Raw genomic sequence first — 18,559 nt, forward strand, 5'->3', positions numbered from 1 at the left:
CCTATACTTGTGTCAACTAACACAGCGACAGGAACAAAGACACTAAGGACAATCACCCACGACAAACTCAAAGAATATGGCTGCCTAAATATGGTTCCCAATCAGAGACAACGATAAACACCTGCCTCTGATTGAGAACCACTCCAGACAGCCATAGACTTTGCTAGATAACCCCACTAGCTACAATCCCAATACATACACACCAATACCCCAAGACAAAACACACCACAATACAAAAACCCCATGCCACACCCTGGCCTGACCCAATAGATAAAGATAAACACAAAATACTTAGACCAGGGCGTGACAGAACCCCCCCCCTAAGGTGCGGACTCCCGAACGCACCTCAAAACAATAGGGAGGGTCCGGGTGGGCGTCTGTCCATGGTGGCGGCTCTGGCGCGGGACGTGGAACCCACTCAGTCAATGTCTTAGTCCCCTCTCCTCGCGTCCCTGGATAGTCCACCCTCGCCGCCGACCATGGCCTAGTAGTCCTCACCCAGAACCCCACTGGACTGAGGAGCAGATCGGGACTGAAGGACAGCTCGGGACTGAAGGACAGCTCGGGACTGAAGGACAGCTCGGGACTGAGGGGAAGCTCGGGAGTGAGGGGAAGCTCGGGAGTGAGAGAAAGCTCGGGAGTGAGAGAAAGCTCGGGAGTGAGAGAAAGCTCGGGAGTGAGAGAAAGCTCGGGAGTGAGAGAAAGCTCGGGAGTGAGAGAAAGCTCAGGCAGGTAGGTAGATCTACCAGATCCTGGCTGGCTGGTGGTTTCAGCAGATCCTGGCTGACTGGCAGATCCTGGCCGACTGGGACTTCTGGCGGATCCTGGCAGACTGGTGGATCCTGGCTGACTGGTGGATCTAACTGATCCTGACAGACTGGCGACGCTGGGCAGACTGGCGGCGCTGGGCAGACTGGCGGCGCTGGGCAGACTGGCGACGCTGGGCAGACTGGCGGTGCTGGGCAGACTGGCGGCGCTGGGCAGACTGGCGGCACTGGCGGCGCTGGGCAGACTGGCAGCGCTGGGCAGACTGGCGGCGCTGGGCAGACTGGCGGCTCCTTGAGTGAGAGGAAGCTCAGGCAGGTAGGTAGATCTACCAGATCCTGGCTGGCTGGTGGTTTCAGCAGATCCTGGCTGACTGGCAGATCCTGGCCGACTGGCACTTCTGGCGGATCCTGGCAGACTGGTGGATCCTGGCTGACTGGTGGATCTAACTGATCCTGACAGACTGGCGACGCTGGGCAGACTGGCGGCGCTGGGCAGACTGGCGGCACTGGCGGCGCTGGGCAGACTGGCGGCACTGGCAGCGCTGGGCAGACTGGCGGCACTGGCGGCGCTGGGCAGACTGGCGGCTCCTTGCAGACTGACAGCTCCTTGCAGACTGGCAGCTCCTTGCAGACTGACAGCTCCTTGCAGACTGACAGCTCTTTGCAGACTGACAGCTCTTTGCAGACTGACAGCTCTGGCTGCTTCATGCAGGCTGGCAGCTCTGCCTGCTCCATGCAGGCTGGCAGCTCTGGCTGCTCCATGCAGGCTGGCAGCACCTTGCAGACTGGCAGCTCTGGCTGCTCCATGCAGACTGACAGCTCTGGCTGCTCCATGCAGACTGGCATCTCTGGCTGCTCCATGCAGACTGACATCTCTGGCTGCTCCATGCAGACTGACAGCTCAGGCTGCTCCATGCAGACTGACAGCTCTGGCTGCTCCATGCAGACTGGCAGCTCTGGCTGCTCCATGCAGACTGGCAGCTCTGGCTGCGCTGAACAGGCGGGAGACTCCGGCAGCGCAGGAGAGGAGAGAGGCTCTGGCTGCGCTGAACAGGCGGGAGACTCCAGCAGCGCTGTAGAGGAGAAAGGCTCTGGCAGCGCTGAACAGACGGGAGACTCCGGCAGCGCCGGAGAGGAGAAAGGCTCCGGCAGCGCTGGAGAGGCGAGGCGCACTGTAGGCCTGATGCGTGGTGCTGGTACTGGTCGTACTGAACCGAGAACACGCACAGGAAGCCTGGTGCGGGGAGCTGCTACCGGAGGGCTGGAGTGTGGAGGTGGCACAGGATGGGCTAGACCGTGAAGGCGTACTGGAGATCTTGAGAGCAGTGCTGGCACAGGACGTGCAAGGCTAGGGATGTGCACAGGAGGCCTGGTGCGTGAGGCTGGCACCAACTTCACCAGCCGACTAACACGCACCTCAGGACGAGAATGGAGCGCTAACCCACATGCCATCAAATCCCCGACACGTTCCGTCGGGCGAATTCCATGCAAAAAGCACCAACACAGCAACTCCCTCATTTCTCTCTCCTCCACTTTCCCCATTAACTCCTTCACAGTCTCTGCTTCGCTCACCTCCAACACCGGCTCTGGTTCTGGTCTCCTCCTTGGCTCCTCACGATAAACAGGGAGAGTTGGCTCAGGTCTGACTCCTGACTCTGCCACACTCTCCCTGAGCCCACCCCCCAAGACATTTTTGGGGCTGACTCTCAGGCTTCCATCCGCGTCGCCGTGCTGCCTCCTCATACTGGCGCCTCTCCGTTTTCGCCGCCTCCAGTTCTTCCTTGGGGCGGCGACATTCTCCAGGCTGAGCCCAGGGTCCTTTACCGTCCAGTTCTTCCTCCCATGTCCATTTCTCCAGGTGGTGCAGCCTCTCCCACTGCAGCTGCTGCTGCTCCTGCTGCTGCTGCCTCTGTTGCCTCTCCTGTGGCTCCTGCCTGTTAACACGCTGCTTGGTCCGTTTGTGGTTGATTCTGTAAGGGTTTTCTGGATGTGGTGAAGGAGAGTCGGACCAAAATGCAGCGTGTAGATTGTGATCCATGTTTAATCAAACAAACGTAACACGAATCAATACAATACACTACAAAACAATAAACGTAACGAAAACCGAAACAGCCTATACTTGTGTCAACTAACACAGCGACAGGAACAAAGACACTAAGGACAATCACCCACGACAAACTCAAAGAATATGGCTGCCTAAATATGGTTCCCAATCAGAGACAACGATAAACACCTGCCTCTGATTGAGAACCACTTCAGACAGCCATAGACTTTGCTAGATAACCCCACTAGCTACAATCCCAATACATACACACCAAAACCCCAAGACAAAACACACCACAATACAAAAACCCCATGCCACACCCTGGCCTGACCCAATACATAAAGATAAACACAAAATACTTAGACCAGGGCGTGACAGGGAGACTGGGTGAGACAGGGTGTGACAGGGTGAGACAGGGTGAGACTGGGTGTGACTAGGTGAGACAGGATGAGACTGGGTGTGACAGGGTGAGACTGGGTGTGACTAGGTGTGACTAGGTGTGACAGGGTGAGACTGGGTGAGACAGGGTGAGACTGGGTGTGACAGGGTGAGACTAGGTGAGACAGAGTGAGACCGGGTGTGACAGGGTGAGACAGGGTGTGACAGGGTGAGACAGGGTGTGACAGGGTGAGACAGGGTGAGACAGGGTGTGACAGGGTGAGACTAGGTGTGACAGGGTGAGACTGGGTGAGACTAGGTGAGACAGGGTGAGACTGGGTGTGACAGGGTGAGACAGGGTGAGACTGGGTGTGACAGGGTGAGACTAGGTGAGACAGAGTGAGACTGGGTGAGACTAGGTGAGACAGGGTGAGACTGGGTGTGACAGGGTGAGACAGGGTGAGACTGGGTGTGACAGGGTGAGACTGGGTCTGACAGGGTGAGACTAGGTGAGACAGAGTGAGACAGGGTGTGACAGGGTGAGACAGGGTGTGACAGGGTGAGACTAGGTGTGACAGGGCGAGACTGGGTGAGACAGGGTGAGACAGAGTGAGACTGGGTGAGACAGGGTGAGACAGGGTGAGACAGGGCATGACAGGGTGACACTAGGTGTGACTGGGTGTGACAGGGTGAGACTGGGTGTGACAGGGTGTGACAGGGTGAGACTGGGTGAGACTGGGTGTGACAGGGTGTGACAGGGTGAGACTGGGTGTGACAGGGTGAGACTGGGTGTGACAGGGTGTGACAGGGTGAGACAGGGTGTGACAGGGTGAGACTAGGTGTGACAGGGCGAGACTGGGTGAGACAGGGTGAGACAGAGTGAGACTGGGTGAGACAGGGTGAGACAGGGTGAGACAGGGCATGACAGGGTGTGACAGGGTGACACTAGGTGTGACTGGGTGTGACAGGGTGAGACTAGGTGTGACAGGGTGAGACTGGGTGTGACAGGGTGTGACAGGGTGAGACTGGGTGAGACTGGGTGTGACAGGGTGTGACAGGGTGAGACTGGGTGTGACAGGGTGAGACTGGGTGTGACAGGGTGTGACAGGGTGAGACTGGGTGTGACAGGGTGAGAAGGTGAGACTGGGTGTGACAGGGTGAGACTGGGTGAGAAGGTGAGACTGGGTGTGACAGGGTGAGACTAGGTGTGACAGGGTGAGACTGGGTGTGACAGGGTGAGACTAGGAACAGTAGACGGCATATTGAAGTTGGCCCCGCTACAAGAGCTGGTGTCTGGTTTCATGTGTGCGTGTGTTTTCATCACCTCTCTCTCACTCCAGACCGCCTGTAAAACGAGAGGGTGGGAGAAATTATATTCTGTGATTTACTTACAACCACATCTCTCTCTATTACATTTCATATTTTAGTCATTTAGCAGACGCTCTTATCCAGAGAGACTTACCATAGTGAGCAGTAGTATGCTCCCCCCCCTTCTCTCTTTCCATCTCTCATGAATGTTTCCTACAGGGATTTGATTGTGTTGTGTGGTTGAGTCTCCGTGTTCCACATGGAACAAAATGTGGTCTCCGGATAGAGTGGACTCAACCTGCCCCTGTGTGAGTGTGTGAGAAAATATGGGGATTCAGAACATTACAACTGAACAAACTGTACCTGTGTAAAAGGTCTTAAGGGGCTTTATGTTCCCAGGTCAGTTTAGGTACATGGTTCAGGGTGAGAAACAGAACCAGGGCACGCACGTACATGAATCTGACCTCCTGTCTGTCTGATCATATAAGAAAACACTGCCATCCTCTGGTGAGGCTTCCTGATTGTCTACTAGGTGGGTCCATCCATTACAACACTGCTGTAACACAAGGCATTAGGCTACACAGCACGACGGGAAGAACAACTATAGATCAATATAGGCCATCACACACTAGTGGGAGAAATACAGTGACAAGGCCTGTACAGTACACCAGTTCAACATTCGATTTTTAAATCAGCCAAAAATGTCAGTAGGCCTAACAATTCTCTGGATTAAAAATACACTGTTGAATTTACATTTCCAAAATGTGAATCACCCTCTTTCTTACTTAGCCTATATAATACCGATAAAAATGCATTAATAATGTATAGCTCAATATTTTGTCTTCCAGTCGACCATATTCACCATGTAGCCGACAATAAATTCAAATCCCAGTGTCATTGTTTTTCCTAGCCACCGTGTTTCTACACCTGCATTGCTTGCTGTTTGGGGTTTTAGGCTGGGTTTCTGTACAGCACTTTGAGATATCAGCTGATGTACGAAGGACTTTATAAATACATGTGATTAAATTTGATTGTGATTCCAGCTAGACGGCGTGCGGATGTAACATCAGTCCTCTGTCAGTCGGTCCAAACTGGAATCTTCTCCGATCTGGATCGGCTGTGGTCTGCAGCACCACCTGCTCTGCTCTACCTCTCTCTCTCTCTGCTCTCCCTCCCTCCGCCCGCGGGATCCGTGTTTTGCATCGCTCCCCAATTTGCATTTTTTCCTCAGACTTTCCGTGCGGCGCTCCAGCCGTTCTTCTAGCTAGAAGGCGTACCACGGTTGCAATATCCATGCGCCCCGCGTTTACAGAAGAATACGCACAGTAGAACCCACTGGAACATGTGAATAATGTTCCTGAAGCTTTCTGAAAGTAGAAATTGAGCGTTTAAAAAAAAATTCTATTTGGATCAATCGCGTTTTGGTTGCGCACCATACGAGACACGTGCCTTCGAGGTAAACAGACAGCAGGACTGGGCAGCCAGATAACGTTAGTAGTCTTGGTTAACGTTACATTGTTTTTCTCCTGTGTTACAAGCGTGCATAAGCGGTTATAACGCCACCATAGTGGACGTAGACGTCGAGCGGAGGTTCATTTTGTTTTCGTTTGTGCACCTCGGTTGATAACTGAGACGCAGTTGGACATGTCGGAAGTACTACAAGACAAAATGAGTCATTATGGAAATGAGGATGACGAGGGACACCTTTCCTTCACCTGTCGCCTCCAAGACACCAACAACTTCTTCAGCGGCTCGCAGGGGGGGAAACGCCCACCCAAACTTGGACAGATAGGCAGAAGCAAACGAGGTACCTATGACCATCAAAGCATTTTCTGTTGTGTTATGGGGATGTCTTCTATGTTCATAATCATGGGATGGGAAATCATGGGATGGGCAATTCAATGGGAAGTCGAATCTGTTCACCATCTCCCCGTGACGCACAGTAGGCTATCGCATTCCATGACTATATTCTGATGATTATGGTATGGGGTCAATGGGTTTTAACAATTCTGTTGGCATTGCAACACATGTTTGGATGCGCAGTGCTTGCACTGTTCAATGCCTTTTGATACAAGTGTTGTCGTGCTGTTCTACTGAATATTCCAACCAACATGCATGCTGGGATTCTAGAGGATTCTAGAATATTTTCTGGACTGTGTGTGCGTGTGTGTGTGTGTGTGTGCGTGTGTGTGTGTGTGTGTCGTGCATGACCAATTAAATAAACGTAGCACATGCAACACTTCCAAAACATGCTCACACACACACACACACATACATACACACACACCATCTCACTTTCTCTACCTCTCGCTCTCTCTACTTCCGTGCTGTAGCCTAGTGCATGAGTTCCATGCATTCACATCAATGAGATATTCGATTCTTAGATGTGATAACGTGCCAACCCTCCTCCTCCTCATCATCTCTTCCATGTTCTCCACAGTTGTCGAGGACGAGAACGGCGTTGACGAGGCGCTAAAAAACGGGACAGAGAAAACACAGACAGAGGCTTAAACACATCACCCCCCGGACGGACATTGATTCTCATTTTCTATTTGATATTTGCAGTTTTGATCCAAAGACACTGTATATAAGCACTTTTAACCCATGTGGCAACAAACACTTCCAGTCCCATCTCCTCTCTCTCCCAGTCCTCATGATGATCTCCTGAGACTTATACTGGCAGGATGGGGAAGCAGCCGAGATGGAGACAGAGACAGAGATGAAGACAGAGGCGGAGACAGAAAGAGTGATGGACACAGAGGCGGAGACAGACAGAGAGATGGAGACAGGTGGAGACACAGAGAGTGATCGAGACAGAGGTGGAGACACAGAGAGTGAACGAGGCAGAGGTGGAGACACAGAGAGTGATCGAGACAGAGGTGGAGACACAGAGAGTGATCGAGACAGAGGTGGAGACACAGAGAGTGATCGAGACAAGATGTGGAGACACAGAGAGTGATCGAGGCAGAGGTGGAGACACAGAGAGTGATCGAGACAGAGGTGGAGACACAGAGAGTGATCGAGGCAGAGGTGGAGACACAGAGAGTGATCGAGACAGAGGTGGAGACACAGAGAGTGATCGAGGCAGAGGTGGAGACACAGAGAGTGATCGAGGCAGAGGTGGAGACACAGAGAGTGATCGAGGCAGAGGTGGAGACAGAGATGAAGACAGTGACAGAGATGAAGACAGAGTCGGAGACAGAGATGAAGACAGCGATAAAGAGAAAGGCGGAGACAGTGATGAAGACAGTGACAGAGACAAAGATGAAGAGAGAGATGAAGACAGAGATAAAGAGAGCGGCGGAGACAGAGATGAAGACAGTGACAGAGACAAATATGAAGAGAGAGGCGGAGAGAGAGATGAAGAGAGAGGCGGAGAGAGAGAAGACAGAGGTGGAGACAGATAAAGAGAGGCGGAGATGAAGATAGTGACAGAGATAAAGAGAGGTGGAGATGGAGACAAAGATGAAGAGAGAGACAGAGACAGAGATGAAGACAGTGACAGAGACAAAGATGAAGAGAGACAGAGATGAAGACAGAGATAAAGAGAGGCAGAGATAAAGAGAGAGACAGAGATGAAGACAGAGGTGGAGATGGAGATGAAGACAGAGATAAAGAGAGGTGGAGATGAAGACAGAGATAAAGAGAGGCAGAGAGAGAGAGAGGCAGAGATAAAGAGAGGCGGAGATGAAGATGAGGACAGATATAAAGAGAGGTGGAGACAGAGATAAAGAGAGGCGGAGACAGATATAAAGAGAGTTGGAGACAGAGATAAAGAGAGGTGAGACAGAGATAAATAGAGGTGGAGACAGAGATAAAGAGAGGCGGAGACAGAGATGAAGACAGTGACAGAGATAAAGAGAGGCGGAGACAGAGAGAGAGGCAGAGACTGAGCGAGAGATGAAGACAGAGGTGGAGACAGAGATGAAGACAGAGAGAGAGATGGAAACAGAGGCCCAGGTGAAAAAGGTGAATTCTATCATCCAGGGTTTAGGCCCACAGAACTCTTCTAAAACAGGAATGGCCCAACCCTCCACCTGGAGAGCTACTGGGTGAGCAGCAGGCTTTTTCTCCAGCCCTACACTTTTTTTACACTAGTCAACCATTGGTCGTACAATCAAAACTCCTAAGCAGGCAGCCAACAAATGTAGCCGTGTAGAAAGGGTCTTTCACACACCAGATTCGGTCAATCAAGGTCCTGCGTAGCAGGTGATTAGTAGAATCAGGTGTGTTTACAGTACGTCTGGAGCGTCTAAACCATGTAACCAGGAGAGGATGATGAAGGAGGAAGACGATGAATGGAAGGTTTCAGCGGTAGAAAGAGACGATGCCGTGGAATCAGGGAAGGAGCGGTATAAATGATCTACTTAACTAAAGCACACGTTGTTATATCAATCAAAACGTACCATATTACATAACCATTCTTTCTGCTCTTGATTCTTAACGACGACGAGTGCAAACAAATAATATAGGAAACGTGTAAATAAGAAATGGTAGCCCCACGTTCTGTTAGCCTGGGCGCCAGTCCGTTCCTGCTGTCCTTGTCAACTCCTTATGGAATTGTCATGTTTGGCGTGACAATGAGTGATAAAGAGTTGGCAAGAAAGCACAAATAGATCTGGGAATCAGGCGTTTTGTTGCACAGTGGAGAAAAGAAGCAGTGAAATGGTTTGTCGTAATCTAACATAACGTGTCTGTATAAAGATGCCTTATTTATGGACCCTTTGGATGCGTATTTTCCAGTGCTCAAGGCCTGACTGAGGGACAGTTTTGTATGTAGAGAATTACGATGACAGAATGAATGAAAGCGATTTCTCCTTTTTTTTACTTCTTATGAATTTTTATGTCGCCTGATCAGTTTTTTTGCAGCTATAGAGTCATTTATATACATTATACAGGACTGTACACCACATGTTTGTAACGTTACAAGAGGCTGAAGTCTGGATTGTTAAATATAACTGTACACCCTCCCCTCTTGATAAACTATTTCTATTGCATTGCGCATTATCGTGTGTGCCAAATATCATGAGGGATAAGCAGACCACTTGGTTGTTTATGTTGTGTTTTCTATACCTTATAGCTGTAGACATTTTGTTCTTCTTCGGTTGTTGCCATTGTTCAGGGCTACTTCTTACCACTGAATTACCAACGCATGCATGGCAGAAATGGGATTGATGCATGGCAGAAATGGGATTGATGCATGGCAGAAATGGGATTGACGCATGGCAGAAATGGGATTGACGCATGGCAGAAATAGGATTGATGCATGGCAGAAATGGATTGATGCATGGTAGAAATGGGATTGATGCATGGCAGAAATGGGATTGACGCATGGCAGAAATGGATTGACGCATGGCAGAAATGGGATTGACGCATGGCAGAAATGGGATTGACGCATGGCAGAAATGGATTGATGCATGGCAGAAATGGGATTGATGCATGGCAGAAATGGGATTGACGCATGGCAGAAATGGGATTGACGCATGGCAGAAATGGGATTGATGCATGGCAGAAATGGGATTGATGCATGGCAGAAATTGATTGATGCATGGCAGAAGTGGGATTGATGCATGGCAGAAATGGTTTCATGCATGGCAACGTTCTAAAGATGATCTAGTGTATTCTGGGACACCTGGTACACAGCTTTGAATGACTAACCTCCAGAACCATCTTAACACTACGTACCTTGTACTGTACTGTACTGTACTATGATCTTACTGATTTGTACCGTAGCCTAATATCTTGTAATAAAGATTCTGAAGAAGTTCATTAAGAAGTGTTCAGTGTTTATTGTGATGTCTGTTGGATAATTCTATGTTTTGTTACTTTCTAAATGGTGCTGCTTTATTGGAAAGACTCTATTTACACAACACAGAAATATGCTTTCAAGTCAAACTTGTTTTTCTCAGCTCAGATTAAGTCAAGTCCTGGGACTAAAATGCCTATTCAGAATCATTTTAAATTCAGGAGCAGTCTTAATCTTGTTCTTGGAACCTGGTCCTAGAGGAATGGAAGCACTACAAAATACATTTTGCTTACGATGTCTTTCAGACTGTTACTTTCACATCTGACAGTCAAGGTCAAGTCAGCATTTGTTAGAAGTCAGGTCAGTTAGGGTAAAACTCAAATAAGGAATGAAATTGGATTGACAGGAACTGGGTGACCAAGAAATAAATAGAATCAGGCCACAGTTTGACTTCAAAACTGATTTCAATAAGCTTAACTAGAGTAATCAAGAGACGAGAGAAATCAAGAGACTAGAGGAATCAAGAGACTAGATGAATCAAGACTAGAGGAATCAAGAGACTAGAGAAATCAAGAGACAAGAGAAATCAAGAGACTAGAGGAATCAAGACTAGAGGAATCAAGACTAGAGGAATCAAGACTAGAGGAATCAAGAGACTAGAGGAATCAAGACTAGAGGAATCAAGAGACTAGAGGAATCAATCTCTTGATTCCTTAAATGAAGCTTTGATATGTTGTGTATTTTCTCTGAGCACAGTCACAGGGTTTGGGCCTTGATAGTGTCAGTATCTCCCCGATCCTGCAGGAACAACAACCCTGACGCAACAAATCTCAGTTTATCTCTTTACTCAAGTCTTCCTCCTCCTCTTAACTCAGGTTGCTGTAATGTAAACAGGGAAGCTACTGGGACACTGAGGCATGGTGCGTCGTGATGAGACGTGACATTTCCAGGGCTGCTCTGGTGACTAAATGATTCATGTTCTGTGACCAGGCAGGCTCTCTGTCAGCAAATCAACATCATCACTGTCCAAGCGGAGCCTGAGTCTGGTCCACTGAGATATAGTAGTAAGGAACACACACACACACGGGTGTGAACACACACACACACACAGATATATGTACATATGCACACTGAAAAACATACACATTTACATGCACTCGCACAAAGACACACAGTTCACACACACGCCACTCAAACTACATGCCACACCATTAGATAGCTGGTTCCCCTACTTTAGGTCTCTCTCGCTCTCTCTGTCTGTCTGTCTCTCTCTGTCTGTCTCTCTCTCTGTCTCTCTATCTGTGTCTCTCTGTCTCTCTCTCTCTCCCTGTCTCTCTATATCTGTCTATCTCTCTCTCTCTCTCTCTTTGACTCTCTGTCTCTCTCTCTCTCTCTGTCTCTCTAGCCAGTCTTGACAGACATGAAAGAGGCTGCCTGCCTGGGCTCGCTGCCATGACAACGTGTGCACCTTGCCTGCTGCCTCGGCAGGGAGATGGGGAGTTGTTTCACTGAGAAGAATCTCCAGACTCTTCCACCATGCAGCGGAGTACGGACTGACTGACTGGCACACACAGACACACATGCACACGCACACAGATTATGAACACACGCAATGCACAAACACACACACACACACACACTACAAATGAGTGGAATAAAATGAACATGTGGAGTGCAGTGGCTGGGCTGTTGAGGGTTACATAAGCTGTGACAGGTAGAGAGGTCACTGTGACCGCCAGGGAATCTCACTCACCAAGACCTCTAACAAACACACAGACACAGACACAGACACACACAGTCATCTGTCTCACTCAGGAAAATACCAACTTCAGTTATTTGCTACTACACAGAGAGAGAGAGAGAGATGCATTCTGGGTGTTTTTCGACGGGGGGACCTGAAGATGGGATGGACCCTGGGCTTTCCTCTCTCCTCTGCAGTAGCAGCAGTTTGGAAACACCTGAGGCACTAGGCTGCCCCCATCCCCCCCACATCATCCCCCCATCCCCACACCGTCGCCAGGAGAGGCTATACATGCAGAACGACAGTGGGTTAGGGGCATAACCTGGGTGTAAATCACAAGGTGAACATGGGGTAGATATTTCCCTTGGCTATAGAGAACCACAGTATGAGTCATAATACCCATAAAACCTAGCGTTCCAACACGGAAAGGGTTCCAATCATAATTTTCCACTTTCCCCCACCAAATGAAATGCTAATTAGCTGTTAATGTAGCTATCATAAAGAACTACCTGTCTCAAGCTTCACGTCACTCACCAGGGTCATGATGATCTGGACGAGACTGACAAATCGAGGCAAAGGTAAGAATCTCTGGATGAACTATCGAACGTCAAATTGCTACATTTAGTCATTCATAAATTGGCTACATTTGTTCAAATGGGCAATTCTGAGAACTGTCTTGGGCAGGTTTTACATTTACACAATAGCTGTTATTTATCCAGCTAGATCATGGTTAGCTAGTTAGCAACATTAGTCTGGCTATAGATGGCTACATTAGCCGTCTATTTGTCTAACCATTTAAACGCATAAGAAATTCATAAAAACGGGTTTAGCTTTCTTTGGCTTTTAACTAGCTAGCTAACTTAGATGGTGAAGCTAGGCATTCTTAAAAACGTTTGTATAAAAAAGGCCCTCCCTCCCGCTCCTCTCTTTACCTAACTTTCCCTCAGTACCTTCAGTTTCCCTGAAGTTCCGTTAGTTAGGCTGCTCAGCCTACCTTAGTTATCACTCACCCACCATAGCCCTGCCATTCCCAACCAATCAGAGCGCTTGGAAATGCGCATCTGGACGCTGCACCCGCACACTCATGTCGGAGTGTTATAGTAGTCAGAAGGGAGAACACTTGTTTCAGAGGACTTTTTATTTTTCAACAGTAACATGAATGTCTGAATGTTGGGCCTGAATCAATTTGTAAGTTGCAGGGGGAGGTTTATCGAGGTTTTTACATGCTGTGTAATAATAAGTCATTACCACTAATTACTTCCTGTTACTTTGATAAGTTTTAGCCGTTTGTTCTACTGTATAACTGTTACTATTCTTCAGTGTTAGTGTTACCAATGCTACTTTGCCTATTGGTTATCGTATGTTGTGTTATTTCGGACGGCCATAATTTATATATATATTATATTGATGCCGTGTTTATAGACCTTTATAGACGTGTTATAAGTGTAATGCCATATGCATTTACTCATGTACATGTACACTGCATAGTTACAACCCTCAACTAATACTGTTTACATGTGTTCATATCTTTGTCTTATAGAACCACAACAGTAACATTCCATGTCATCTGAATGACCAGAATCATATCAACATCTTCAAATGGAAACAGATGTCTGTGTGTCTGTGTCTGTGTGTCTGTGTCTGTGTGTGGTGGTGACTATCAAGAGTACAGTGATGGACCTCAACATCATGTTCTAACAGGACAGCACTATAGAGGACAGTTGACTGTGCCTTTAAACAGCTTGGAACATTCCAGAAAATGATGTCATGGCTTTAGAAGCTTCTGATAGGCTAATTAGCATAATTTGAGTCGATTGGAGGTGTACCTGTGGATGTATTTCAAGGCCTACCTTCAAACTCAGTGCCTCTTTGCTTGACATAATGGGAAAATCAAAAGAAATCAGCCAAGACCTCAGAAAAAAAATTGTAGACCTCCAGAAGTCTGGTTCATCCTTGGGAGCAATTTCCAAACTCCTGAAGGTACCATGTTCATCGGTATAAACAATAGTACGAAAGTATAAACACCATGGGACCACACAACCGTCATACCGCTCAGGAAGAAGACTCGTTCTGTCTCCTAGAGATGAACATACTTTGGTGCGAAAAGTGCAAAGTAAAATGAGTCCTATATTGACATAACCTGAAAGGCCGCTCAGCAAGGAAGAAGCCACTGCTCCAAAACCACCATAAAAAAACAGACTACGGTTTGCAACTGCACATGGGGACAAAGATCATACTTTTTGGAGAAATGTCCTCAGGTTTGATTTTTAAAAATTGAACTGTTTGGCCATAATGACCATTGTTATGTTTGGAGGAAAAAGGGGGATGCTTGCAAGCTGAAGAACACCATCCCAACCGTGAAGCACGGGGGTGGTAGCATCATGTTGTGGGGTGCTTTTCTGCAGGAGGAACTGGTGCACCTCACAAAATAGATGGCATCATGAGGGAGGAACATTTTGTGGCTATATTGAAGCAACATCTCATAACATCAGTCAGGAAGTTAAAGCTTGGTCGCAAATGTGTCTTCCAAATGGACAATGACCCCAAGCATACTTCCAACGTTGTGGCAAAATGGCTTAAGGACAACGAAGTCAAGGTATTGCAGTGGCCATCACAAAGCCCTGACCTCAATCCTATAGAAAATTTGTGGGCAGAACTGAAAAAGCTTGTGCAAGGAGGCCCACAAACCTGACTCAGTTACACCAGCTCTGTCAGGAGGAATGGGCCAAAATTCACCCAACTTATTGTGGGAGGCTTGTGGAAGGCTACCCCAAACGTTTGACTCAAGTTAAACAATTTAAAGGCAGTGCTACCAAATTATTCTGACATTTCACATTCTTAAAAAATAAAGTGGTGATCCTAACTGACCTAAGACAGAGAATTTTACTAGGATTAAATGTCAGGAATTGTGACAAACTGAGTTTAAATGTACTTGGCTAAGGTGTATGTAAACTTCCCACTTCAACTGTATATAGCGGGTGAGGGCATTCACAGCCGACCATTCAGACAGGTGAGGCCATACCAACTATTCTTACTGGTCCTTCTAGACGGATTTAGTGACAAACATTTTTTTTTTTTTTACACGGTCCGTAATTTCTCCGGATTTATCGAACAATAGTTTTTCCAGTTTGTTTGTGTCTGTGGGTGAGGGGTGGGTAACTTCAAGTAACTACTTGACTTCGAAGCGAACCTTTGCTAGCTGTATTATTTCAGTCTGTCGTTTTGAGACGTTTCGGAGATTAGCCTCCTCTCTTGAGTCAACAGTGTGCTTACTTTACTGCGGGAAGACATTTATCTTTTTTTTGCTGTTACCCTCTGAACAGCAGATCGTTAGTTATGTAACTGTATTTAGTCCTACCTGCTATGTTGGGTTCTAAATTAATTGGGATTCACACGTTTGTTTTTGAGGTAAAATTACTGTCACGTTAATGATGCCAAATTGCAAACCTCATTTGCACCTTGTCTATTTCCAGAACCAATGGGTGTGCCTGAGTCTCATCACCTCTCAACTAGGGAAGCTGTTTCAACCTGGAACACTATTCTCCTGCGTTGGTCTTTCAGTCATTGCAGGAAGTCCTGAAGACCAGCAGTTGTCCCGATCCTGACTTAAACAATCAACATAACGAATCACAGCGATAGGCTATGATTTGAAATCCGGTATGAGCTGGAACGAAAGCTTCTACACACTCCTGCCATTCAGATCTGGAGCTATCCACCCTGTTCCCAGCATGCAGGACCCATTGATTACAGGGTATTGATTAGCTAAACAAGCAAGTCTGTTTGTTTTGTTACCAAGGCAACTACTGTAGCTGTCTAGCAAAATTGCTAGCTACTTCAGTGCATGTTGAACACATTTCTAGCGGTAAATGTGTTAAATTATAGCCGTGGTATAAATAGTGCGTTGTGAAACACATCTACCATGTTGTTGATTATTTTCCATAGAAGACCTAGCCCCTCGTTGATTATCCCTTACATAATGCATGTTCCAATCTCAAATTGAAGTTGAACTTGTTGACTGATGCCCAGGCGGTGGCTGCTAAGAAGAAGAAATGAATAGCTGCTGACCAGAAGACTGCAGTCAAGGCAGCACTGGTCCACACCTGCCCTGTCTGTCAGGTGAGTAGTATTGGTTGGTACTGCCTTTAGAGTCTTCTCCATGTGTAGGTTATTGTACTGGCCTGTGTGCTACGGTCTTTCATATGTGTAGGTTATTGCATCGTATTGCTTAGTTTTATCATTTGTGTTAACTTTGAATTCAATCTAAACCACAGATTGTTAATTTCCTGCATTTTGAGAGTAAGCATCTCATGTCTACATAATGGTCCCATTACTGGTTGATGTGCAGGTCTAAGTGACCACACACACTCAAATCAAAATGTATTTGTCACATGTGCCGAATACAACAGGTGTAGTAGACCTTACAGTGAAATGCTTACTGACAAGACCTTAACCAACAATGCAGTTTTAAGAAAAATACCTAAAAAACATTTAAAAAATGGATTTACAGCTGGGGTAAGATTATTCCATCATTCACACAGAGCAAACCACCATGTTGTCAACAAAATGCTGCCCTCAATGCTGAAGTTGTATTGCATATGGCTCAATATGTGGAAATCCTGTCGTCACTCATCTTTACTGTTGTGGTCACTCATCATCTTTAATGTTGTGGTCACTCAATGTCTTTAATGTTGTGGTCACTCATCATCTTTAATGTTGTGGTCACTCATCTTTAATGTTGTGGTCACTCATCGTCTTTAATGTTGTGGTCACTCATCGTCTTTAATGTTGTGGTCACTCAATGTCTTTAATGTTGTGGTCACTCATCATCTTTAATGTTGTGGTCACTCATCTTTAATGTTGTGGTCACTCATCGTCTTTAATGTTGTGGTCACTCGTCGTCTTTAATGTTGTGGTCACTCAATGTCTTTAATGTTGTGGTCACTCAATGTTTTTAATGTTGTGGTCACTCAATGTTTTTAATGTTGTGGTCACTCATCTTTAATGTTGTGGTTACTCATCGTCTTTAATGTTGTGGTCACTCATCATCTTTAATGTTGTGGTCACTCATCATCTTTAATGTTGTGGTCACTCAACTTCTTTAATGTTGTGGTCACTCATCGTCTTTAATGTTGTGGTCACTCATCGTCTTTAATGTGGTGGTCACTCATCTTTAATGTTGTGGTCACTCATCATCTTTAATGTTGTGGTCACTCATCGTCTTTAATGTTGTGGTCACTCATCTTTAATGTTGTGGTCACTCATCTTTAATGTTGTGGTCACTCATTGTCTTTAATGTTGTGGTCACTCATCTTTAATATTGTGGTCACTCAATGTCTTTAATGTTGTGGTCACTCAATGTCTTTAATGCTGTGGTCACTCATCTTTAATGTTGTGGTCACTCATCGTCTTTAATGTTGTGGTCACTCATCTTTAATGTTGTGGTTACTCATCGTCTTTAATGTTGTGGTCACTCATCGTCTTTAATGTTGTGGTCACTCATCGTCTTTAATGTTGTGGTCACTCATCGTCTTTAATGTTGTGGTCACTCATCTTTAATGTTGTGGTCACTCATCGTCTTTAATGTTGTGGTCACTCATCTTTAATGTTGTGGTCACTCATCATCTTTAATGTTGTGGTCACTCATCATCTTTAATGTTGTGGTCACTTATCTTTAATGTTGTGGTCACTCATCGTCTTTAATGTTGTGGTCACTCATCTTTAATGTTTTGGGCACTCAATGTCTTTAATGTTGTGGTCACTCATCTTTAATGTTGTGGTCACTCATCTTTAATGTTGTGGTCACTCATCGTCTTTAATGTTGTGGTCACTCATCATCTTTAATGTTGTGGTCACTTATCTTTAATGTTGTGGTCACTCATCGTCTTTAATGTTGTGGTCACTCATCGTCTTTAATGTTGTGGTCACTCATCTTTAATGTTGTGGTCACTCATCTTTAATGTTGTGGTCACTCATCTTTAATGTTGTGGTCACTCAATGTCTTTAATGTTGTGGTCACTCATCGTCTTTAATGTTGTGGTCACTCATCTTTAATGTTGTGGTCACTCATCTTTAATTCTGTGGTCACTCATCGTCTTTAATGTTGTGGTCACTCATCTTCAATGTCGTGGTCACTCAATGTCTTTAATGTTGTGGTCACTCATCTTTAATGTTGTGGTTACTCATCATCTTTAATGTTGTGGTCACTCATCGTCTTTAATGTTGTGGTCACTCATCGTCTTTAATGTTGTGGTCACTCATCTTTAATGTTGTGGTAACTCATCTTTAATGTTGTGGTCACTCATCTTTAATGTTGTGGTCACTCAATGTCTTTAATGTTGTGGTCACTCATCGTCTTTAATGTTGTGGTCACTCATCTTTAATGTTGTGGTCACTCATCTTTAATGTTGTGGTCACTCATCTTTAATGTTGTGGTCACTCAATGTCTTTAATGTTGTGGTCACTCATCGTCTTTAATGTTGTGGTCACTCATCTTTAATGTTGTGGTCACTCATCTTTAATTTTGTGGTCACTCAATGTCTTTAATGTTGTGGTCACTCAATGTCTTTAATGTTGTG

General features: G+C 46.4%; 1 protein-coding gene across 1 annotated transcript; it reads left to right on the forward strand.

Annotated features, from left to right (window-relative positions):
* Positions 1–5,756: 5,756 nt before the first annotated feature.
* Positions 5,757–7,224, forward strand: LOC115143526 (calcium/calmodulin-dependent protein kinase II inhibitor 2-like). Its single transcript, XM_029684027.2, has 2 exons — positions 5,757–6,304; positions 6,938–7,224. Exons 1-2 carry the CDS (start codon positions 6,142–6,144, stop codon positions 7,006–7,008), a joined length of 234 nt encoding a protein of 77 aa, XP_029539887.1. The 5' UTR covers positions 5,757–6,141; the 3' UTR covers positions 7,009–7,224.
* The last annotated feature ends 11,335 nt before the right edge of the window (positions 7,225–18,559 follow it).

The sequence above is a fragment of the Oncorhynchus nerka genome, linkage group LG15 (assembly GCF_034236695.1).
Source record: "Oncorhynchus nerka isolate Pitt River linkage group LG15, Oner_Uvic_2.0, whole genome shotgun sequence".
Lineage (NCBI taxonomy): Eukaryota > Metazoa > Chordata > Actinopteri > Salmoniformes > Salmonidae > Oncorhynchus > Oncorhynchus nerka.

Coding starts and splice junctions, on each gene's coding strand:
- LOC115143526 (XM_029684027.2), top strand. CDS start 6,142: ATGTCGGAAGTACTACAAGACAAAATGAGTCATTATGGAAATGAGGAT. Junction 6,305..6,937: donor GATAGGCAGAAGCAAACGAG/GTACCTATGACC, acceptor TGTTCTCCACAG/TTGTCGAGGACGAGAACGGC.